This window comes from Mustela putorius, unplaced genomic scaffold (genome assembly GCF_011764305.1).
Source record: "Mustela putorius furo isolate JIRA1106 unplaced genomic scaffold, ASM1176430v1.1 tig00000145_pilon_pilon_pilon, whole genome shotgun sequence".
NCBI lineage: Eukaryota > Metazoa > Chordata > Mammalia > Carnivora > Mustelidae > Mustela > Mustela putorius.
In genome coordinates, this window is record NW_025421294.1 from 37697059 (window position 1) to 37719703 (window position 22645).

General features: G+C 45.6%; 1 protein-coding gene and 1 long non-coding RNA gene across 4 annotated transcripts in view; one reads left to right on the plus strand and one right to left on the minus strand.

Annotated features, from left to right (window-relative positions):
- Positions 1-22645, plus strand: part of STK10 (serine/threonine kinase 10) — a 118866-nt gene that overhangs the window by 91855 nt on the left and 4366 nt on the right. For all 3 annotated transcript variants that reach the window (XM_004737603.3, XM_045075606.1, XM_045075607.1), the window contains 8 exons: positions 95-218; positions 633-812; positions 4741-4833; positions 7455-7584; positions 9251-9375; positions 10423-10611; positions 11097-11222; positions 13879-13992. In XM_004737603.3, coding sequence (XP_004737660.1) covers positions 95-218; positions 633-812; positions 4741-4833; positions 7455-7584; positions 9251-9375; positions 10423-10611; positions 11097-11222; positions 13879-13992 — 1081 coding nt within the window. The remainder of the gene's footprint in view (positions 1-94; positions 219-632; positions 813-4740; positions 4834-7454; positions 7585-9250; positions 9376-10422; positions 10612-11096; positions 11223-13878; positions 13993-22645) is intronic.
- The window catches only part of LOC106006881, a 72105-nt gene continuing 56642 nt past the window's right edge, over positions 7183-22645 (minus strand). The window contains exons 2-4 of the long non-coding RNA XR_001181201.2: positions 13854-14058; positions 12613-12681; positions 7183-7635 (exon numbers count right to left, since the gene is read on the minus strand). This is a non-coding gene — a long non-coding RNA (uncharacterized LOC106006881). The remainder of the gene's footprint in view (positions 7636-12612; positions 12682-13853; positions 14059-22645) is intronic.

Below are 22645 nucleotides of genomic sequence, written 5' to 3' on the forward strand. Positions count from 1 at the left end.
CTAGTCATGCCTCTGCCCCGTCCCATGCTCCAGCCTTCCACTTCTCCAGCTGTGAGTTCTGTGGTCGCTGAGCTGCACATTCTTCACTCCTCAGGCGCCAGGAGCTCCGTGAGCTTCGGCTGCTCCAGAAAGAAGAGCATCGGAACCAGACCCAGTTGAGCAGCAAGCACGAGCTGCAGCTGGAGCAGATGCAAAAACGTTTCGAACAAGAGATCAATGTGAGTTCGAGAAAGGACGGGTCCCAGAGGGCTTCTTGTCCCGTGTTTTCTTACAGGCAGTAGGGAGCCCAGTTCATGTGATTTCCTGATCTCACAAGGCTTTGACTTGTGAACACAGAATCTCATGAAAGTCTCAGTGCTTCTCTGAGTCATTTGGGAGGGTCTCCAGAAGGGGATGGACCTTTGTCAAGCACCATGCAAGAACCTTGCAAGGTAGACAGTCTGGTCTCCCTTTTGCGCAAGGAAACGAAGACTCGCAGAGGCTAGGTGGCTTGTCCCAGGTCACGTGGCAGAGGTGGTCGAGCTGGGATTCAAGTCCAGGCCTGATCAGCTCTGGGCTCGCCCCATGTCGATTCCCATCTTTCTCCTGGGTAAAAAGCGGCTTTGCTAAATTTCTCCTTCTGCTTCTTCTAGGCCAAGAAGAAGTTCTTCGACACAGAGCTGGAGAACCTGGAGCGTCAGCAGAAGCAGCAAGTGGAGAAGATGGAGCAGGACCACGCGGTGCGCCGCCGGGAGGAGGCCAAGCGGATCCGGCTGGAGCAGGACCGGGACTATACTAAGTTCCAGGAGCAGCTCAAACTGATGAAGAAGGAGGTGAGTATGTGTTGGGCAGAGGCTGGGGGTGTCTAGATTGCAAGTGATCAGAACCCCAGCTGAGCCCCGCTTCCGGGAGCTCGTGTCCATGTGTCTGGATTCACGGGCCCAGCTGCCCCATGAAGAGCCACTTCTCCGTCATTTGCTGTCTTGTGTTGACTTGACTCCAAGGCAGCTTTCTGGACATCCTCCAGCCTAGCAACCCCAGCTGAAAGAGAACAGGGGAGAAGGAAGGCATGGCAGCCCAGGGGGATCTGAGATGCTTTCAGCAGAAGGGGGAGCGGGTGCTGGGGGCAAACAGCAGTCCCCTAGTTGGGACCCACGTGGCTCTTCTTCTCTTTCCTCTCCCAGCTGGAAGAGGAAGGGGAGGGTGGCAAAGAGGCAGATGGCTGGAGACAAAGGGAGAGAGGCAGATTTCCCAGCCTACCCTGGGGAAGGCATCTGGGTTCCAAAGTACAGCCCACACCTCCCTCTGTGGAGCCTGTCGCCGGCAGGTGGGGGCGTACTTGGTGGGCCGTTCCCAGTGTCCGGACAGCCTCTAAGGGTGGTCTGTGGGGCTGGCGACCTTAGAGCCCGGCTCCCAGACCGCAGTGTGTGGGCGTGACATTTGTTGTATCCAGGAGGCCTCAGGCCACTGCAGTGCCACAGCTGGGGTGAGATGTGTGGGCACAAAACTTAAGGGAGCGCCAAAAACCTTGCTCATCAAATAATATTCTAGTGTGGTGTTTTAAAATAAAAACTAACTGCAAAATATTCACGGTGAACAAAATGTCAGCTACTTGAAGTCAGCCTCCAAGAGGACCAAGATTAGTGTAAGGTAATGAGTTTGAGTCCTGCAATATAGGGCGGGATCCTGTCTGTATTTACAATTTTGATATTCATGGGGCTCCTGGGGTGCTCATAGACGTCTGCCTTCGGCTCAGGATGGTCCCAGAGTCCTGGATCGAGTCCTGTGTCAGGCCCTCCACTTTGTGGGGAGCCTGCTTTTCCTTGTCCATCTGCCTACTGCTTCCTCTGCTTGTGCTCTCTGTCAAATAAATGAAGTCTTAAAAAAAAAAAATTCGATAGTCATGATTTGGGACATGAATTTTGAGATTTTAAAATGTAATTTATCTTGATTACTGAAGGTTATGGTATTCCCTTTTATGCCCGGTGGGGACACCTCATTGGCCTTATCCTTCTCCTGGCCCTCCTGCTGAGAGCCAGGCCAATGGGCTGGGTTCGATGCTGTATGAAGCACACCCCCAGCTCCAGTGCAGAGAGCAGAGGCTTGGGAGTCTGGCCTGGTTCTGAGTCTTGGCTCTGGATCACTAACTGTGTTGAGCCTTGGACAGCAACTTTCCTGGGTCCCAGTTACCTCCTATCCAAATGAGAGCTACTCAGCACCTCTTGTATGGCCTATCCACACGCAGGGCACTGTGCTAGGTGCTGGGTGTACTGAGCAAAAGAGATAGGAACCCTGCTCTCAAGATGTCATTCACTGCCACAGAAGCCAGGAGGTTTTGGCCATTAGAGATGTCCATTTTCTATACCCGTCTTTTTCTCCTTTCCTTTTGGCAATCCCCAAAACACGAATGTTACACCTTTGGTATTTTCCCGTAAGTCTCTAAAGCTTTAGTCTTTGTCATCCTTTCTCTTGGTTGTTCATGTTATATAATTTTTATTATTCACTCTTCAAATTACTGGCCCCTCTGTCACCTCCACTCCACCCCAGCTCTGCCCATTGCTTTCTGTGTTTCATGTCAGATGCTGTATTGTTTGGTCCTAAGTTTTTTGTGATCCTCTTTTTTGAAGATTTTATTTATGTGAGACAGAGAAAGGGAGAGCATGTGCCTGTGTGCAGGGGTGGAAGGGCAGAGGGAGATGGAGAAGCAGACTCTGCACTGAGCAGAGTCCGATGTGGGGCTCAATCCCATGACCCTGAGATCATGACCGGAGCTGAAACCAAGCATCACATGCTTAACTGGCCGAGCCACCCAGGTGTCCCTTGTCTCTTTTTTAGGGTTTGTATTTCTCTGTGGCAACATTCTCTCTTTCCATTAACCTCAGGTATGTTTACCTTCACCTGACGGAGTGCGGTTACAATAGCTGCCTTTAAGTTTTTGTCTGGTAATTCTAATATCTGGGTCATCTTGGAATTGGCATGTGACGATTATTTTCTTTGAAATTCAGTCCAATTTCCTGATTCTTTGTATGTAGAGTCATTTTGGATTTACTGACATTTACTGATCACTGACATTTTGAATGTTACGGTCTATATACTCTGGGTCCCATTAGAATCTGGAGAATGTTGACGACTTTGTTTTAGCAGTTAGATCCTGGTAGGCTCAGAGCACAGGGTCTGTCTTGGCTTGAGGGTGGTGGCTCCCATCATTGTGTGGTTTTCAAAGCGCCTGCTATACTGCTTTGGGTCTGCTTTGTACCGCTCAGCTCAGGTGAGCTTGAGATGTGTGTGCGCTCACGCACAGAATTAGGGTTTCCCTCCTTCTGCTGCCTTCTCTCTGGGTTTCTTTCCACACGCTGTATGACCTGCCCAAGCCTCTTTTCCCGGTCCTCTGCCAGAACATGAGGTTTCTTATGGATTTTGAGTCGCTGTTCTCACCACACCACTGTGCAGGTTTGGGACTGGTGCAAAGCCAGGAGTGCAAAAGGAAAAAAACCAGGAAACTGAAAAATTAGGAGACTCGCCCCTGTTCTAACCTCTTCTCTAAGTTTTGACTCCTCCAATGGCCACCTGTTTTTGTTTACTTTTCAGAGCCCTCGGGTAGTTGTTTTTCGTATTTTACCCAGGGTTTTTCATTGTTGTCAGCAGGAGAGAGAGGCTGCTTTGGCTTACACTCACTAGGCCAGAAGACCTCCCCTGGAATGTACTTTTGATCCTGGACTGTATTTTCCTAGCAGCGGCTCCTAAGAGCCCTTTGTCAGTGAGTTTTGGGGTGTCAGGGACTTGTTAAGGTGTGGGTTCCTCAGAACTCTGAAAAACTCTGGGTGCCTTAGAGAGAACTATCATGAATCTCTTCTCCCTCTTCTGTTATAAGAAACAGAAGCCCATTTCCAGCTGACTTGAAAACACTTACTAGCTTCTGACCAGGAGGGCAGAAGTGTCACCAGGAATCCTTCCTTTTCAGGTTTTGGTATTGCTTCCTGGCACTGAGTTTAGTCTCAGGCAGGCACCTCTGGGGTGACCCACTATGGCCTCCATCCTCCCAGTTTAGCAACCCCAGAGGATAGACAGCCGCTTTCTTCGATGGTTCTAGCACACATCCTAAAGCTCTCACCGGCCCAGCGCAGCGAGAGTCACGTGTTCACTTCTGAACCAGTCCCCAAGGCCAGGGCATGGAGTACGGTGACTGACAGCCTGCGTCCTGTGTCCAGCCTAGAGCCAGATGGAGCCGGGCAGGTGCCGTCAGCCCCACCTGAACTTCAGGCACTGAGGAGCCGGTATCTGAAGTGTGTGTTGTCTTTTCCAGGGAGATCGCACCCCTGAGGGGTTAAAAATAGCTTCAGTTATTATAATGGCTTAACAGATTCACAGTTTATCTGTGGGGTTAGCATTTCATGGGGGCAGGTAATGAGGAAGAAAATGTCTAAAAAGGCTTCTGACGGGACAGTACTGGACGAAGGTGAAGCAAGGCTGCCCCTCTGAGGGAAAGGGAGGTGCTGCCATCAGAAGGGGGCTGGACTGCAAATAGCAAAAGCTGCACCTCTCGCTCTGGGGGAGTCCAAAGCCAGAGCCAGCAGCAGACCGGAGTAGGCCTGTCGGGACCCCTGTCAGAGGGGCTTGGTGGAGAGTGCGGTTGGGGGCCGGTGTCTAGAAAGCTGAACCTCACCTTTGGTCTTCCTGGCCCAGGAGTTCAGGGGTTGAAGACTTATTTTCTAGGAAATGTGAGGGAGCCTGACCCTGCCACTCTCTGCTGTTTTGATGCAGGTGAAGAACGAGGTGGAGAAGCTCCCCAGGCAACAGCGGAAGGAGAGCATGAAGCAGAAGATGGAGGAACATGCGCAGAAGAAGCAGCTTCTCGTGAGTCCTTGCCCCTTCGTCGGGGGCCAGAGGGGTGGGAGAGTCCCAGGCTTGAGACCCTCAATGATGAAGTTCCCCCTCAATGCCCATGCCTTGCCCCTTGCATACCCATCTCTCATTCTGAGTGCTTAAATCCAGCCTATCCTTGTTAGCACCTCCCCCATGCAGCCTTCCTTGACTGCTCTCACTCCGGCTAGGAGTAAGCTCCCATTTCTGGACATTCCAGCTCTTTACATCCCCCTCTTCCAAAGTGTTTCATGCCTCCTGCCTTGTCTTAGGGTTGTGTGTATGTCCTACCTCCTTGAATAAACCCAGTACATCCACCAGCCCACTTAGCATCTTTTGGAGTCTCATACATCAAACCCACAATCTCCCGGACCTGGCCCTGTTCTTGGATTCTGAGGGGGCACCGCCTTCCATCCTGCTGTCAGGCCAGAAACCTTGTCATTCCTGATACCTCCTTTTCCTCCAACCTTTATCATTTCCTGAAAGCCTGGATTAAAAAAAAAAAAAAAAAAGCTCCAGACTGTCTCTGGGTCTATCCACTTTGTCTGCATCTCTATGACTTCTGGCTAGGGTCATCTTTTGCCTGAACTGCTGCAGTAGCCTCCCAGCTAGTCTCCCTGCTTCCTTTCTTGCTTTCCTACAGTTTTCTCTCCCACCAGCCAATGCAATAAACACAGATTCCAAATCTGATCATGTCACCCTCCCCCTTATAGTCTTGTGTCCTGAGAACCTTCTGTGGCTCCCACTTTGTTCATAAGATAGGCCAACCTCCTTATGTGCTTACAAAGCCCCGTGGGTCTAGTCCGGCCAGCCTCTCCCAGCTTGACTCAGTCGCCTCTGCCCCAGCCTCACTAGCCTTCTTTGTAGCCCTTGTCAGACCATGTGCTCATTTTTCTCCCAGTATGGAGTCTGTATATTGTCCTTCCTCTGCCCCCAAATGTACACTTAAAAATGCTTTGTATACTATCTGGTGTAGCATTCATGGCTTACCAGGGTAGGTGGTATTTGGTTTTCCCTTTGCAGAGGAAGAAACAAAGGCTCAGGGGGGTGACTCTCCAGAATTAGCAATATGGGGCACGGCCCCAAACTCAGTCTGTCTCCAGACTTCGTGTTTTCTCCAGGACACCATCATTCTGTCCTACAGCCTGTCCCTTGATGCTATCATCAGAAAAAAGAATTCCAGGCTGGGGAGGGTGGGGGAGATGGCCCCCCATCCCCACACAGGGAGAGGAGACTGGCTCTTTAAGGAGGCCATTTTGGTAGTGGTATCAAGAGCCTCAAAAATATGCACATTGTTGGCCTGGATTTTCTGTTTCTAGAGACTAATCCTGAGGATAAATCATCGCAGAGGTTTACAAACAGTTCCCAGAGGCTGAAGAGCAGCACCATCTAAAATAGAGACAACCTGGAAACAACCCATTAAGTATTGGGTGAATAAGCTAGGGTATACCTGGGCCATGAAGTATTTTCAGCCATTAAAACTCATTTGATAGAGGATTACATTAGGACATGGAGCGGTATTTTTCATTTTAAAAAAATTACAGTAAAACAGACATAACAGAATTTAGCATCTAAAGCATTTTTAGCGTCCAGTTCAGTGGTATTAAGTACATTCACCCCATCGTGCCAACCATCCTCACCACCCCTTGCCAGAAACCTTTATCTGGCGAAACTGAAACTACCAAAAAACTAGTAACACCCCATGATAACCCTCCCCCAGTCCCTGGCAACCACCGTTCTACTTTCTGCCTCCACAAATCTGACCTCCTAAATGTGGGAACATATGGCATTTGTTCTTTTGTGTCTGCTTTACTTCAGTTTAGCAGGCCCTTGAGAGTTACCCATGTTGTAGCACACGTAAGAATCTCCCTCCTTTTTCAGGGCCGAGAAATATTCCACAGTCTATCTATACTACATTTTATTAATGCGCCCTTCTGTCTGTGGATAGTTGTTTCCATCCCATAGCTATGGTGAATAATGCTGTTACGAACATGGGTATACAAATCTCTAAGTCCTTTTGCAGAAACATGTTTGTATAGATAAACCCAAACCAGCTGCTACTCCTGGGTAATATGATTCCTGGGCATTTTTGTTTCTGCCTATGTGTTCCCTAAAGTTTTTAAATTTTAATTTTTTAATTCTTTATGATGGCAAATTAAAAACATAGGCAGAAAGAGGTGCAACAGGAACCCCCTCATTACCTGATCTCCGGAATTAGGAACGCCTGTCCCCTTACTCCCCCACCCTTCTGTGTTATTTTGAATCAAACCCCACATATCCTATCATTTTACCTGTAAATGTCTCAGTATGTATCTTTAAAAAATAAATCCATAATACTATAAATGTACCTAAAACTTTAAGTATTTAACAATAATTACTGACATATTTACATTTGAATTATTATTTCCATTTCCAATTGTCTCATTAATTCTGTTTTACAATTTGTTTGAATCAGGGTCCACATAAAGAGCACATGCCACAACTGGTTGACGTGTCTCTAAGTCTCACATTTCCACATGTTTTCTTCGCTGCTTGTGATGACCTATCTTCTGTAATAGCAGTAGAGAGCGAGGTGCCGAAGCCAGTGCTAAAGGTCTATTCTCTCTCCCACACAGGACCGGGACTTCCTGGCCAAGCAGAAGGAGGACTTGGAGCTGGCGATGAAGAAGATCACTGCTGACAACAGGCGGGAGATCTGTGACAAGGAGCGCGAGTGTCTCACTAAGAAGCAGGAACTCCTTCGAGGTGGGCGCCAGAGAGTGGGCTCTGTTAGGAACTGCAAGGTGCTTCTCCACCCTAAAAAGAAAAGACATTCCTTCAGGGCGAAATGTGGGGACAGACTGCCTGAAGTTGGGGCTGAGGCACAGAAACCAGATGTCACCAACACTATTTGACATTATTCCTGATGTCGAGGAAGGAAGAAAGAAAGAAAGTGATGGAGCGGGTAGAAATTGTAATAGGTCCACTGGGTGAACAGGGTACCGGGGGTCGGACAGTATTGAGCCCCGTATGAGAGCTATCATGTATCGAGTGACTACTTTGCCAGGCTGTGTGCCAGTCCTCATGGCTCAGTCTCCTTAAATCTTCACCTTATGCAACAAGGTGTTCTTGTAGACGAGGAAACGGAGGCTTGTGGAGCGACTGTGCTGTGGCTGGGGTTGCTCTGCTAATGCGTGGTAGAGTAGGCCTTGACCGCGGATCTCCTCTTGAAGCCGGGCTCCTAACCACCCTGACACCCTGACAGGTTTGCATGCCGGCAGATTCCTCACAGCCCAGGACCTTCTGGAGACCCCAGTGTAGACCACTCCCAGAGGGAAGGCTTCTGTATCTGGATGGGGTCACTGGGCAGGGTGGGGTCCTGGGATAGAGCTCTGAAGCGCAGCTCAGCTTAGGGTCTTTCTACTGCCCGAGCTTTATCTCATCTAGTTTGGTGTGGTGTTGTGGGGTGTGCAAAGCAAGTGGGCTCTCAGTGGCCAAAAATCTGTTGTTTGAGCTGCATGTATAACAGTTGGATGGTGAAAATTTGAGTGTGGCGCCTGTGGGCTTTTGAGCCAACAGAGCAGCCTGTTGTGAAGAAGTAAACAACATAGGGCCGAGGTTCCCACACTGTCTCTTGCTTACTGACACAGCAAAGCGCTGTGATGGCTCATGCAGCCGAGCAGTGTGGACCCCTCAGTACTTGGGGATGGGGCTGCGAAATGGGGCCCCTGGTGTTCTGAGGAGCCACAGATGTTGCCCTCATTTGTTTTTTTGTCCCCCAATATCGAGAAGACCCACCCTCCTTAGGGGACAGTGGTTCTGGTTTTGGTCAGGAAGCCAAATCACCATTCCGATTACCATGGGCAGCTCCAGTGTTCCCAGAACAGGAATGCAGTGACCTAAACTGACCATTCTTCGTGGGTTGAGCGCAGCCTGCTATGTGTCTCTCGGGGCCTGAGGTCCTCCTCTGACACCGGTGCCCTGCCTGTGGCTGAGCAGAGGATCCGATCATAGACTTCCAGTGATAAAATGCCAGATACTGCTATCTCAATGATGTTTATATAAGGGACGTGCAGTGGCCAAGGAGAGTGTCCCACGTTTTCCAAAGGACAAAATAGTGACAGAGAGCTGTCCTGGCTTCTTCATGAAGCTCCATGAGCCCTTCCCACCTGCCCGTTAAGAAACACTGAACATAAATATGTCTCCCGAGAACACTTCTCCCTCTGTGGTGTGGTTGTACGCATTTGGCAGAAGCAGGAGTGGAGGCCTGCAGAAGGTTTGTTACCTGTCCCAAATCCTAGTGAATGAGAGCAGCTCTAACCTAGGTCTCTGGTTTCTCTGGCTTCTGACTCTGGTCACTTCCTGGTGTACTGCTCTCCTGGCCCAGTGGGGCTCTGGCCATAAGCGTCTCATCAGGCCTCCTCCTTCACAGACCGGGAGGCCGCCCTATGGGAAATGGAGGAGCATCACCTGCAGGAGAGGCACCAACTGGTGAAGCAGCAGCTCAAAGACCAGTACTTTCTCCAGCGGCATGAGCTGGTGCGCAAGCATGAGAAGGTGAGGTCCCTGGCTGGGCGGGCCACCAAGGCTGCCGCCAAAAGGACTGGGTAGGGCCGTGAGGCCACGCCGTGACAGGGCGCCACTTGAGTATGATCTGTGCTCCCAAGAAGAGCCAGGTGTTGGTCGCAGTGGGGCCCCAGGAGGTTCTTGGGGGATGTCCTGCCTCAGGTGGAGGCGCTAGGAATAGGGAAAACCATGTAGGGAAGCAGATGGCAGCTCCCTCACGGACTCCTTAGGGTGTGTCTTTCACTTTTTTCCCTTCTCCCTCATCTTTCCATTTCCTCCTTATCGCTCTCTTTTGCACGCATTCCCTCAGAGTGCTTTTAAATATCAACTTAAACCACTTCTGCTGGGAAGCCTTCCTTAACCCCCTCAGACCAGGCAAGGGCTCTGCTCTGTGAGGCCAGAGCGCCCTCTTCTTCTGTGTAATTGTCTGTCTTGGTTTGATTCCCTTAGTGGGAACAACGACAGACAAACCAAGCTATGGATGTACAGCCAGTGGGTAATTACAATTCCTAATCTAAATGCAATGATGGCGGTCAGCACAGGACTATGGCAGCTCTAATAAGGGTGCCCAACCTGGCTAGGAAGTCAGGGGAAGCTCCTTGGAGGAGGTGACAGCCTGCCAAGTTTTGAAATACAAACAGGTGTTAGGCGAAGGAAAAACTCAAATTTAATAGTGCTTTTAATTGACACCTGCCATCAAGAATGATGAACCATCCCTGTCTGTGTATTTTGCTCTGTGGTATTAGCTTTAATGGCATGTGACCACAGATCATATGAGAAGGCATTTAGAAGGTAAAAATCCCAAACATTTACAAAAAGCAACATTTTCTGTTCTCACTTAAGAAATTTAACAGTAGAAGTAAAACGATAGCAGCCTTGCTCTGCTGGGTACTTGGGACAACATGGATCCTGGATTCTGGAATAGTGCATGGCAGCCTTGGGCCTCTCCTTGCACACACTGCCCCCCTCCTCGCCCCCTGCCCCAGGGCCCAAAGCACATGTGACCATGAACTTGGCCCTGGCCGGCTGTGCCCTCAGGAGCGGGAGCAGATGCAGCGCTACAATCAGCGCATGGTGGAGCAGCTGAAGGTGCGGCAGCAGCAGGAGAAAGCGCGGCTGCCCAAGATTCAGAGGAGCGAGGGTAAGACGCGCATGGCCATGTACAAGAAGAGCCTCCACATCAACGGCGCGGGCAGTGCCTCGGAGCAGCGCGAGAAGATCAAGCAGGTGGGGCTCCGCGGGTGTGCTGGAGCTGGGGGCCTGCACCTTCTGCGGCTGGGAGGGATGGAAGAGAGAGCTGCAGGGTGGGGGCGTGGAGGAGGCGTGCCAATCACCCCCTCATCAGCTGCTCTGCTGGACTGTTCCCTCTCAGATGATGGTGCTTCGATCCCGTGGCTTCCTCCACTGGTAAACCCCGTCCTCTAGCATCTACCGAGACCCCACTTGTGCGTCATCCATGTGGCTTGGGGACATGGGGTCGGTGGCCCTGGGCTCCTCTGATTCCTGAGTAGTGGCCATGTCACAACAATACCGTGTCATGTCCCCACCAGCCTGGGTCTCCGCTCAGGAGGAGGATAGAGCCTGAATGGTGTAGGGCACTTGGGTTATGCACAAAACAGGGTGTTCTAGAACAAATGGTGGAGGTACCCCCCAACCCCCAGTGGCCCAGCCAGGCCTGTGGCCCTCTGAGGCACTCACTATCTCTGTGGCAGTTCTCCCAGCAAGAGGAGAAGAGGCAGAAGTCAGAGCGGCTACAGCAGCAGCAAAAACATGAGAACCAGATGCGGGACATGATGGCACAGTGTGAGAGCAACATGAGCGAGCTGCAGCAGCTGCAGGTACCGCCCTCCCTGCCCCCTCTTCTTGGACTGCCTCAGTTTCCCTCAAAGAAGTTTCCCTCACGCGAGGGAAACTCTCTCTTGGTCTCTCTCAGGGACCAAAAACTACAAACAGGGAAGGAGTCTCCTGAGAGGAGCCGGGGCTAAAACAATTTCCATCCTGCTTTGGCCAAATCCCATCACCTCCCAGGCTCTAGTTCCTGCCTCCACAGAGTGGGTATGGGCTGGGGGAGATAATTCCCATTTTGTAGGATGGGGGTGAGGATTTGTAAATGAGATGACTGAACTGAAAGTGCTTTGCCTGGGGCCTGGCGGTTGCATGCTGCTGGGTGTCTTCGGACACAGTGTCCCGATTATCCTAACGCCAAAACTAGGCATTACAAAGAAAACAGTAAACCACTCTCTCTCATAAACACAGATGCACAAATCCTCAACAAAATATTAGCAAATTGACTGCCACAAATCTAAAAAGAATGTAAGTGGGCTTTATCCCAGGCTGGTTCAACGTTCAAAAACTGACGTAATCCATAACATCAACAGGCTACAGGAAAGGCACATGATCATATAGAAAGAGCATCTGAAAACCTAACACTCATTCATGGTAACACTCTTAGTAAACTAGGAATAAAGGGGAACTTCCTCAATTTGATAAAGAACACACACAAAAACCTACAGCTCAGATCATCCTTAATGGCAAGAGGCTCAGGGAACGCGATCCTGGTGTTGCCAACCTCCTGGTGACCCCTTTCCCCAGGGAGATCCTGAACTCTTCAAGATTCCTGACTCCTGAGCTTGCCCCATGCCTGAGGGGTGCCACCCCAGGAGCTGGTACCGGGAGCCCCCTTGTGGTAGAGCCAGGCATTGCCATACGTGAGGAATAGGCAGGTTCAAACCTCTGATTTCAGGAAATTGCTCAGGCTGTTAGACCCATCTGGCAATTTCTGGAGAGGCAGAGAGGCATGGAGAAAACATGACAGGCATTGAAGACTGTCAGGTAGGGACCCTGCCCCATATTGCTCTGTGAAATTTAGCCAAACCCCTCACCTTCTGCATCTGTTTTCCCCATCCCTGCCTCATGGAGTTACTGGGAGGATTAACTGAGAGAACCCATACAGAATCCCAGGGGCCCAACTCCTGGCAGGTCAAAGGTACTCTGTACTTCTAGGATTATTGTTTCTAACTAAACATTTCTTAAACCCTCAGAAGCCAGAGAATGAAACCCAAAACGAAAAATCCCCCAATGGGTTTCACTCTTCCAACTCAATAGGGTTGGTGTATCTGGATGAAAGTGCTTTCCCCTTGCTTTAGATTCTCTGTGAGGAATCAACAGGGACTTGTATCTTTTGCTTGTGAGAAATTCTAAGTAACTTTTTTGAAGCAGATAACTTACCTAAGAGAACAGTAAAGTTGGGAATGCGTCAGTCAGGTCCATGTCCTCATCCTTACCACAAAATTTCTTCTGAGGAAATGACATAAGATATAGAAAATTACATATATAGTTATCTTAGCTCTGGCTGCCATAACAAAATACCAGTCTGGGTGGCTTAAACAAGTTTATTTTCTCACAGCCTAGAAGGCTAAAATCAGCTTCCGGGTGTGGTTGGGTTCAGCCTCTCTTCCTCGCTTGCAAATGGCCTACTTCTTGCTGTGTCCTTACATGGCACAGAGAAGGAGAAAGCCAGCTCTCTAGTCTAAGACACTAATCCCATAATGACGGTCCACCCCTAGGATCTCAGCTAAACTTAATTTTTCCCTAAAGGGCCACTCCAAATAGCATCACAGTGGGGATTAGGGCTTCAACATATGAATTTTGGGGAGACACAATTCAGTCCAAAGCACACAATACAGTGCTATTTAAAAGAGTGAAAATTAAGGGGTGCCTGAGTGGCTCAGTGGGTTAAAGCCTCTGCCTTCGCCTCAGGTCATGATCCCAGGGTTCTGTGGGATCAAGCCCCACATCGGGTTCTCTGCTCAGCAGGGAGCCTGCTCCACACCACCCCCCCACCTGCCTCTCTGCCTACTTGTGATCTCTATCAAATGGATAAATAAAACCTTAAAAAATAAATAAATAAAAGAGTGAAAATTAAGAACAACCTAAGTGACCAGATGTAGGGGAGTGTTCGAATTTGATGAATCCACACTGGGATACTGTGTAGGCATTGAAAATGATTAAGAAAAATGTTAATTCTTTGTAGAAATATTTACATTGTAATGTTAAGGGTTGGGGGAAGCAGGTGTCAGAAGTGTATAATATAGGTTGAGCTGAACAACATCTAAATTTTTGCAGTGGGTGCCTCTAGTGGTGGGATTTGGGGACTTATTTTTATTTATTGTTAATAGTTTTATAAAAATGACATAAGTGTTCATGTTGAAGAATTCAAACAGTGCAAAAAAGCACCAAGAAGAAAGATGCAAATTACTGTAGCTCCCACCACATAATAAGAACTATTAACATGAATATTCTGAAATATTCCTCCAGGCGTTTCTTCATATCTGTGTATAATAGGTATAGAGTTTCTATAAAATTATAATCAAGGAGCAGAAGTAAGAAATGAATAATGCTGATGTCAACAGGTCTATAGCATGAAGTCTGTGTTAGCCCTTTGCACCTCTGCCTTCTGAGTTTTTTACCTGTTCTGCCTGGAATTTGTTCCAGAATGAAAAGTGTCACCTCCTGGTAGAACATGAAACTCAGAAGCTGAAGGCTCTAGATGAGAGCCATAACCAGAACCTGAAGGAATGGCGGGACAAGCTTCGGCCACGCAAAAAGGTAACCATGTCTGGGCTTGTGGGCTTGATGGTAGGCTCTCCTCCATGCTGAGGCACAGGTGTCTGCCTACAATGTGAATACAGATATAAATAAGTAACAGATTTATAGATTTACTTGAAGAAATTGGCTCCTAGGTTTGTGGATGGCTGGTAAGTCTGAAACCTGCAGGGCAGGTTGGAGATTCAGGGAAGAGTTGATGTTGCAGTTGCGAGTCCTTGGACAGTCTGCAGGCAGAATTCCTTTTTCCTTAGGGGGACCTCAGTTGTAAGGCCTTTGACTGTTTGGATGAGGCCCACCCACATTCGGGAGGGTAGTCTGCTTTACTCAGAGTCTACAGAGTTAAATATTAATCACATCTAAAAGTTCCTTAACGGGGCGCCTGGGTGGCTCAGTGGGTTAAGCCTCTGCCTTTGGCTCAGGTCATGGTCTCAGGGTCCTGGGATCGAGCCCCACATTGGACTCTCTGCTTAGCGAGAAGCCTGCTTCCTCCTCTCTCTCTCTCTCTCTGCCTGCCTCTCTGCCTACTTGTGATCTCTCTCTCTGTCAAATAAATTTTAAAAATCTTAAAAAAAAAAAAATAAAAGTTCCTTCACAATGACCTCTCCCTGGGGGTTTGACCAAACAACTGGGTGCCATGCCATACAAGGCTGACACATAAAATTAACCATCAGAGGGCCTCGGTGTGGTCAGTTATAAAGTGGATGTGGATATTGTACAGTGTGATGAAGTCCACAGCCAGCCCCTAGTAAAGGCCAAGGACATACTTACTTCCTTCCACTCCCAACCTCTCTGAGGAGAGAGCTGCCCTAACTGCCCTTGGTCAGGTTTCCAGAGGCCCTGAGGTTTGTTCTGCCATCACACATCTGCTCTGCTTGTTCTAACTGTGGTCTGGACAAGAGGCAGCTGCCCACCTCAGCTGCCTGATGGCCCTGGAAGTCCTTGAAGTTAGGCTCCCCTACCTCTGCTAATGGAGCTTTCTGTCTGGAAGCTGGCCACAGTCCCAGACCTTCCTCTTAGCAGGCCCATGTTCACCATTTTCTGTAGTCACGGCCTGTTGGGACTTTTGATACTTGACAACTCAAATCAATAATGCTCCTGCTAACATACATTGACTCTGGTATCAGGAAATAAATGTTCATTTTGGTTCTCTTAACCTGGGTGTTCTATACCCTTGGCACGTCCTGGGAGAGAGTTTGAAAATGAATGATCACGTTGCCTCTGACAGCTGCCTCATATTTGCAAGGCACCTGGGTTTAGGGGAGGCACCACAGTGTATGTCTGGACAGCCATACTGGATTTTGCTTGTGGGCCTGCTATTATGCAGAATTCTTTTATAATTTTATTTTTTAAGATTTTATTTGAGAGAGAGAGAGGTGGGGGAGACCCCAAGCAGGGGGGAGGGGCAGAGGGAGAGGGAAGAGTGAGCTTCCTGCTTAGCAGAGAGCCCGATGCAGGACTTGATCCTGGGACTCTGGGATCATGACCCCAGCTGAAGGCAGACGCTTAACGAACTGAGACACCCAGGCATCCTATTTTATAGAATTCTTTGTAGAACTGTCTGTCATTAGCTACCTGGGTTACTGTTGGAACATGGGACCAGAGTGATATGACTTTTTTATACTCTTGCATTATAATTTATAGTCTTGAGCTATACAGGGGCAGGGGAAGTGACTGTACACTATACAATAATTTTAGAGAAATTCAGACTTACTTCTTTCAAATAAGTACAGAATATCTGGTAGCATAAATAATTTAAGTGTTGGTTGGGTGACAGTTAACACAGAATATGGCCTCAGACAAGTCTTCCCTTCCCAATCTTGCTTTTTAGGGTATAAAATGTAGATAACCTTGCTTCCCTTAAAGCAAGTGTTAGTAAACTATTGTCCATGGGCCAAATCTGGCCTACCATCTGTATTTATTAAAGTTTTATTGGAAAACAGCCAAGCTCATTATTTTCCATATTGTCTCTGGCTGATTTTGTACTACAACGGCAGCTGAGTATTTGTGACAGAGACCTCACAGCCTGTAAAGTGTAAAATATTTATAATCTGGCCCTTTACAGCAAAAGGATTACAGATTCCTGCCTCAGGTTATATAAATGAATGTATGGGGTAGGCAGAGGAGAGCAGTGATTCAGAGCACAGGCTTTGGAGTAAGACAGGCATGAAGTAAAGTCGTGGCTCCCCTATTACTCTCTGTGAAACCCTGGGCAAGTTATTAAACCTCTCTGCTCAGAAAGTGGTAGCTTTGATAACTAAACTGTTATACCTATAGCACAGATCACAAACTGAAACTGGCTTACAGGTATTAGGTTTGGCCAATATATAGAAACTTAAAAGTTTTTTGAAACTTGCCAACCTTGGGGCGCCTGGGTGGCTCAGTTGCTTGAGTGTCTGCCTTCAGCTTGGTTCATGATCCCAAGGTCCTGGGATCGACCCTTACATTGGGCTCCCTGCTCAGCAGGAGCCTACTTGTCCATCTTCCTCTACCTGCTGCTCTCTCTTGTGCTGGTGTGGTCTCTCTCAAATAAATAAAATAAAGAAAAAAAAAGGAAAGTTGCCAACCTTTAGAATAAGCACAGGCATACCTGTTTCATTATACTTCACAAACAATTGTGTCCCCCCTTCAAAACTAATGGTTTGTGGCAACCCCATGGTGAGTATATCCACCAGTGTCATTTTTCCAATAGCATTTGCTTACTTCATGTCTCTGTGTCACATTTTCATAATTCTTACAACATTTTGAACTTTTCATTATTATTATGGTGATCAGTGATCTTATTATCATAAAGACTGAAATCATATCATGCATCTTTTCCAACCACAAGAGTATGAGACTGGAAATTAATCACAAGAAAAAAAAAACCTGAAAAAATAGGAAGTTGTGAAAACTGGACACCATATTACTGAATAAGTAATAGGTGAACGAAGAAATCAAAGAGGAAAAAATGGACACAAATGAAAATGAAAACACACTGGCTCAAAATCTTTGGAGTTCTAAGAGGAAAATTTATAGTGATACTGGCTAATCTCAATAGTGATACTGGCTAATCTCAAGAAACAAAAAAAATCTCACATAAACAATCTAAAAGAGCTAGAAAAAGAACAAAGCCTAAGGTTAAGAGAAGACAGGAAATAATAATCATAAGAGCTTTAAATGAAATTGAGAATAACAGATCGACAGGAAAAAAAAATCAATGAAAACTAAGAGCCACTTCTTTGAAGAGTTAAACAGAATGGATAAACTTTTAGCCAGTCTCAGCAAGAAAAAAAGAGAAAGGACCCAAATAAATAAATACCCCAGAAATAGAAAGGGTTACATGAGAATAGTACAAAACATTATATGCTAACTAGAAGAAGTGGATAAATTCCTAGAAACAATCTTCTAAAATTGAATCAGGAATAATTAGAAAACCTGGAACAGACCAATTACTGGGAATGAAATTGAACTGGTATGCAAAAAGCTACCACCACCACCACCAACAAAAACCCAGGGCCAGAGGGATTCAGTGAATTCTACCACACATTTAAAGAAGACATTATTTTCCTCAATCTATTCCAAAAAATGGAAGAGCAAAGAAAGCTTCCAAGTATACTCTAGGAGGCCAGAATTAATCCTGATAGTAAAACAAAGACAATCCCAAAAAAAGAAAACCACAGGCCATATTCCTGATGAATAACAGATGACAAAATTCTGAACAAAGTATTAGCGAACCACACTCAACCATACATTAAAAAGATCAGTCAACATGATACATATCAACAAAATGAAGGATAAAAGTCATATGATGATCTCAGCAGATGCAGAAAAAGCTTTGACAAAATCCAGCATCTGTTTGTGATAAAAACTCTCAACAGAGTGGGTTTAGAGGGAACATACCTCAACATAATAAAGGTCCTATATGAAAAAGCCACCGCTTAACATCATCCTCAGTGGTAAAAAACTGAGAATTTTCCCTCCTAAGATCAGGAATAAGACAAGGAGAATGTACCCACTTTCACAACTTTTATTCAGCATAGTAGTGAGAATCGTAGCCACAGCAATGGACTTAAAAAAAAAAGATTAAATACTTCCTTACCAATTTGGATGCCTTTTAATTATTACTATTTGCAAAAAACATAATACTATCCATAGAAAACCCTAAAGACTCCACCAAAAAAACTATATTAGGAGTACTAAATCAATTCAGTAAAGCTGCAGGACACAAAATTAATACACAGACATCAGTTGTACTTTTATATACTAATAACACAGTCGCAGAAAGATAAATTAAGAAAGCAATTCCAGGGCACCTGGGTGGCTCAGTGGGTTAAAGCCTCTGCCTTCGGCTGGGTCATGGTCCCAGAGTCCTGGGATCAAGTCCCGCATTGGGCTCTCTGCTCAGCAGGGAGCCTGCTTCCCCCTCTCTCTCTGCCTGCCTCTCTACCTACATGTGATCTCTGTCTATCAAATAAATAAATAAAATCTTAAAAAAAAAAAAAGCAATTCCATTTATAACTGAACCACAATGAATAAAAAACCTAGGGATGAACCAAACTATAAGACATTAATGAAAGAAATTGAAGATAACAAAAACAAATGGAAAGATATTCCATGCACATGGATTGGAAGAATTAACACTGTTAAAATGTCCGTATTGCTCAAAGCAATCTACAGATTCAGTGCAGTCCCTATCAAAATACCAACAGTATTCTTCACAGAACTAGAATAATACTAAAATTTGTATGGAACCACAAAAGACCCCAAATAGCCAAAGACATCTTGAAAAACAACAAAACTGGAGGTATCAGAATGTCACATTTCAACATACACTACAAAGCTGGAATAACCAAAACAGTATGACATAAAAACACACACACAGATCACTGGAACATAATAAAACCCAGAAGTAATCCCACACTTACATGGTCATTAATCTATGACAAAGGAGGCAAGAATATACAATGGGGAAAAGACACTCTCTTCAATAAATGGTATTGGGAAAACTGGACAGCCATACAAAAGAATGAAAATGAACCACTTTCTTACATAAAAATAAACTCAAAGTGGATTAAAGTCCTAAATCTGAGACCTTGAAATCATAAAAATCCTAGAAGCTAGCAGAGGCAATAATTTCTCTAACACAGGCTGTAGCAGTATTTTTTTTTTTTTTTTTTTAGGTATCTCTCCTAAGGCAAGGGAAACAAAAGCGAAAATAAGCTATCGGAAATACCCCAAACTGAAAAGCTTTTTTTCATAGCAAAGAAAAACATCAACAAAATGAAAAAGCAACCTACTGAATGGGAAAATATATTTGCGAATGATATGTCTGATAAGGAGTTAATATCAAAATACATAAAGAGCTTAAACAACTAAACACCAAAAACCCCAAATAGTAAATGGGCAAAGGACATGAATAGACATTTTTCCAAAGATAGACATTTGACCAACAGATACATGAAAAGATGTTCAACGTCACTAATCATCAGGGAAATGCTAATCAAAACCATAAGCAGGTATCACCTTGTACCTGTCAGAATGGCTCATATTAAAACGACAAGAAATAACAAGTGTTGACGTGGTTGCAGAGAAAAAAGAGATTTTGTGCAGTGTTGGTGGAAATGTAAATTGGTGCAGCCATTGTGGGAAATAGCATGGAAATTCCTCAAAAAATTAGAAATACCACATGATATAATAATTCCACTACTGGGTATTTAGAAAACAAAAAAGTAATTTGAAAAGATATATGCACCTCTATATTTATTGCAGCATTATTTACAACAGGATGGGAAAGTAACCCAAGTGTCCATCAATAGATGAATGCATAAAGAAAATGTGATGTACACACACACTGGAATACTACTTAGCTGTGGAAAATGAGATTTTTGCCATTTCAGACGTGAAGGTCTTATGCTAAGTGAAATAAGTCAGACACAGACAAATACGGTTACATTTCATACACACACACACACATATATATAAAATTACATGTGAATTGAAACAAAACAGAGTAGACAGAAAGCAGAAACAAACCTGTAAGTATAGGGAACAAACTGATAGTTGCCACAGAGGAGAGGGGTGAGGGGAAGGACAAAAATGGGTAGAGTGGGAGATAGAAGCTTCCAGTTGTAGAATGAATAAGTCAGAGGGATAAAAGTTAAAAGCATTGAGAACACAGTCAGGAGTATGAGAGTAGCATTATATGATGACAGATGGTCGGTACACTTGTGCTGAGCATAGCATAATGTATAGACTTGCCAAATCACTGTTGTACACTTGAAACTAATGTAACATTGTGTGTCAACTATTCAATAAAATAAATCATAAAATACACTTAAAAAAAAAAAAGACGGCCAACTATTGCATATCTTAAGACTGCTCCACTAACTTCCCATTCCCCTGGCTCTCTCCCTTTCTCCTCAGGCCTCATTCCATGAGACACAGTAATACTAAAATTATACCAATTAATGGCCCTACCTAGAGTGGACTTTCAGTGTTCAAGTGAAAGGAAGAGTTGCATGGCTCTCGTTTTAAATCAAAAGCTAGACATGATTAAGCGTAATGAGGAAGGCAATGTTTAAATTTGAGATAGGCCAAATACTGGCCTCTTGCATCAAACAGTTATAGTCAAGTTGTGAATGCAAAGGAAAAGTTTTGAAGGAAATTAAAAGTGCTACTCTAGTGAATACATGAAGGATAAGAAAGCTAAACAGCCTTATTGCTGAAATGGAGAAAATTTTTATGGACTAAACCAGCCACAAATTCCCTTTAGCCAAGGCCTAATCCAGTGCAGGGGCCTAACTGTCTTCAATTCTGTGAAGACTGAGAGGTGAAGAAGCTGCAGAAGAAAAGTCTGAATTTAGCAGAAGTTGGTTCAGGAGGCTTAATGGAAGGAGCTGTCTCCAGAACAGAAAAGTGCAAGGGGAAGCAGCACATGCCGATGTAGAAGCTACAGCCAGTTCTCCAGAAGATGTCGCTGAGATAATTCATCAGAGTGGCTACACTAAGTAACAGATTTTCAACACAGATGAAACAGTCTTCTATTAGAAGAAGAGTTTATAGCTGGAGAGGAGAAGTCCCTGCCTGCCTTCAGAGTTTCAGGCTGAATCTCGTTAGGGGCTACTGCAGCTGGTGACTTCAAGTTGAAGCTAGTGTTCATTTACCATTCCAAAGATCCTAGGGCCCTTAAGAATTATGCTCATCTGGGGCACCTGGGTGGCTCAGTGTGTTAAGCCGCTGCCTTCAGCTCAGGTCATGATCTCAGGGTCCTGGGATCGAGCCCTACATCGAGCTCTCTGCTCAGCAGGGAGCCTGCTTCCCCCTCTCTCTCTGCCTGCCTCTCTGCCTACTTGTGATCTCTCTCTGTCAAATAAATAAAATCTTAAAATCTTGACCCATGGGTCAAGAGTAAATTTGACTTTCAAGTGTCCTAATCTATTCTGTGTTCCTGAAAATGGAACAGCAAAGCCTTGATGACAGCACATCTGTTCACAACATGGTTTACTATTTTAAGCTCACTGTTGAGACCTGCTGCTCATTGGCCATGCACCTGGTCACCTGATGGAGATGTACAACATGGTTTTTTTTGTTTGTTGTTTTTGAGAGAGAGAGCGAGAGCGCACACATGAGCATATGTGAGCAGGGGTGTGGGGCGCAAAGGGAGAGAGAGAGAGAATCTTAAGCAGGCTTCATGCCCAGCACCGAGCTCAACATAGGGCTCAATCTCATGACCCTGAGATCATTACCTGAGCTGAAACCAAGAGTCCAGACACTTAACTGACTGAGCCACCCAGGCGTCCCTAATGATGTTGTTGTTGTTATTATTTTTTAAAGATTAATGTTTTCATGCTTGCTAACATAAAATCCATTCTGTAGCCCATGGGTCAAGAGTAAATTTGACCTTTCAAGTGTCCTTACTTAAATACATTTCGTGAGGTTATAGCTGCTGTAGACAGTAATTCCTCTGATGGATCTAGGCAAAGTAAGTCAAAAACCTGGAAAGGATTCACCATTCTTGATGCCATTAGGTACACTGATGATTCATGAGAATAGGTGAAAACATGAAGATGAACAGGAGTTCAGAAAGAAACTGATTCCAACCCTCATGGATGACTTTGAGGGGTCCAGGACTTCAGTGGAGGAAGTAATTGCAGATGTGGAAACAGCAAAAAAGTGAGAAGTGGAGCCCGAAGCTGTGGCTGAATTGCTGCACTCTAGTGACAAAACCTAATGGATGAGGAGTTACTTCTTATGGATGAACAAAGAAAGTGGTTTCCCAAGATAGACTCTACTCCTGGTGAAGACTTAAAATGACAAGAAACAATTTAGAAATACCACATGGTTAGTTGATAAGGCAGAGGCAGGGTTTGAGAGAACAAACTCCAATCTTGAAAGAAATTCTGTTGTGGGTAAAATGCTGTCAAACGGCATCACATGCCATGGAGAAATTGTTTGGGAAGGGAAGAGTCAGTCACTGTGGCAGACTTCACTGTTGGCCTTATTTTAAGAAACTGTCTTGTATGTGAGCTATACTTCAATAATAAAAATTAAAAAAAATAACTACACTTACCATGGTGAGCATAGCATGATGTACAGAATTGTCAAATCACCATGTTGTACACGTGGAAGGAATATAAACATTGTATGTCAATTATACTTCAGTAATAAAAAGAAA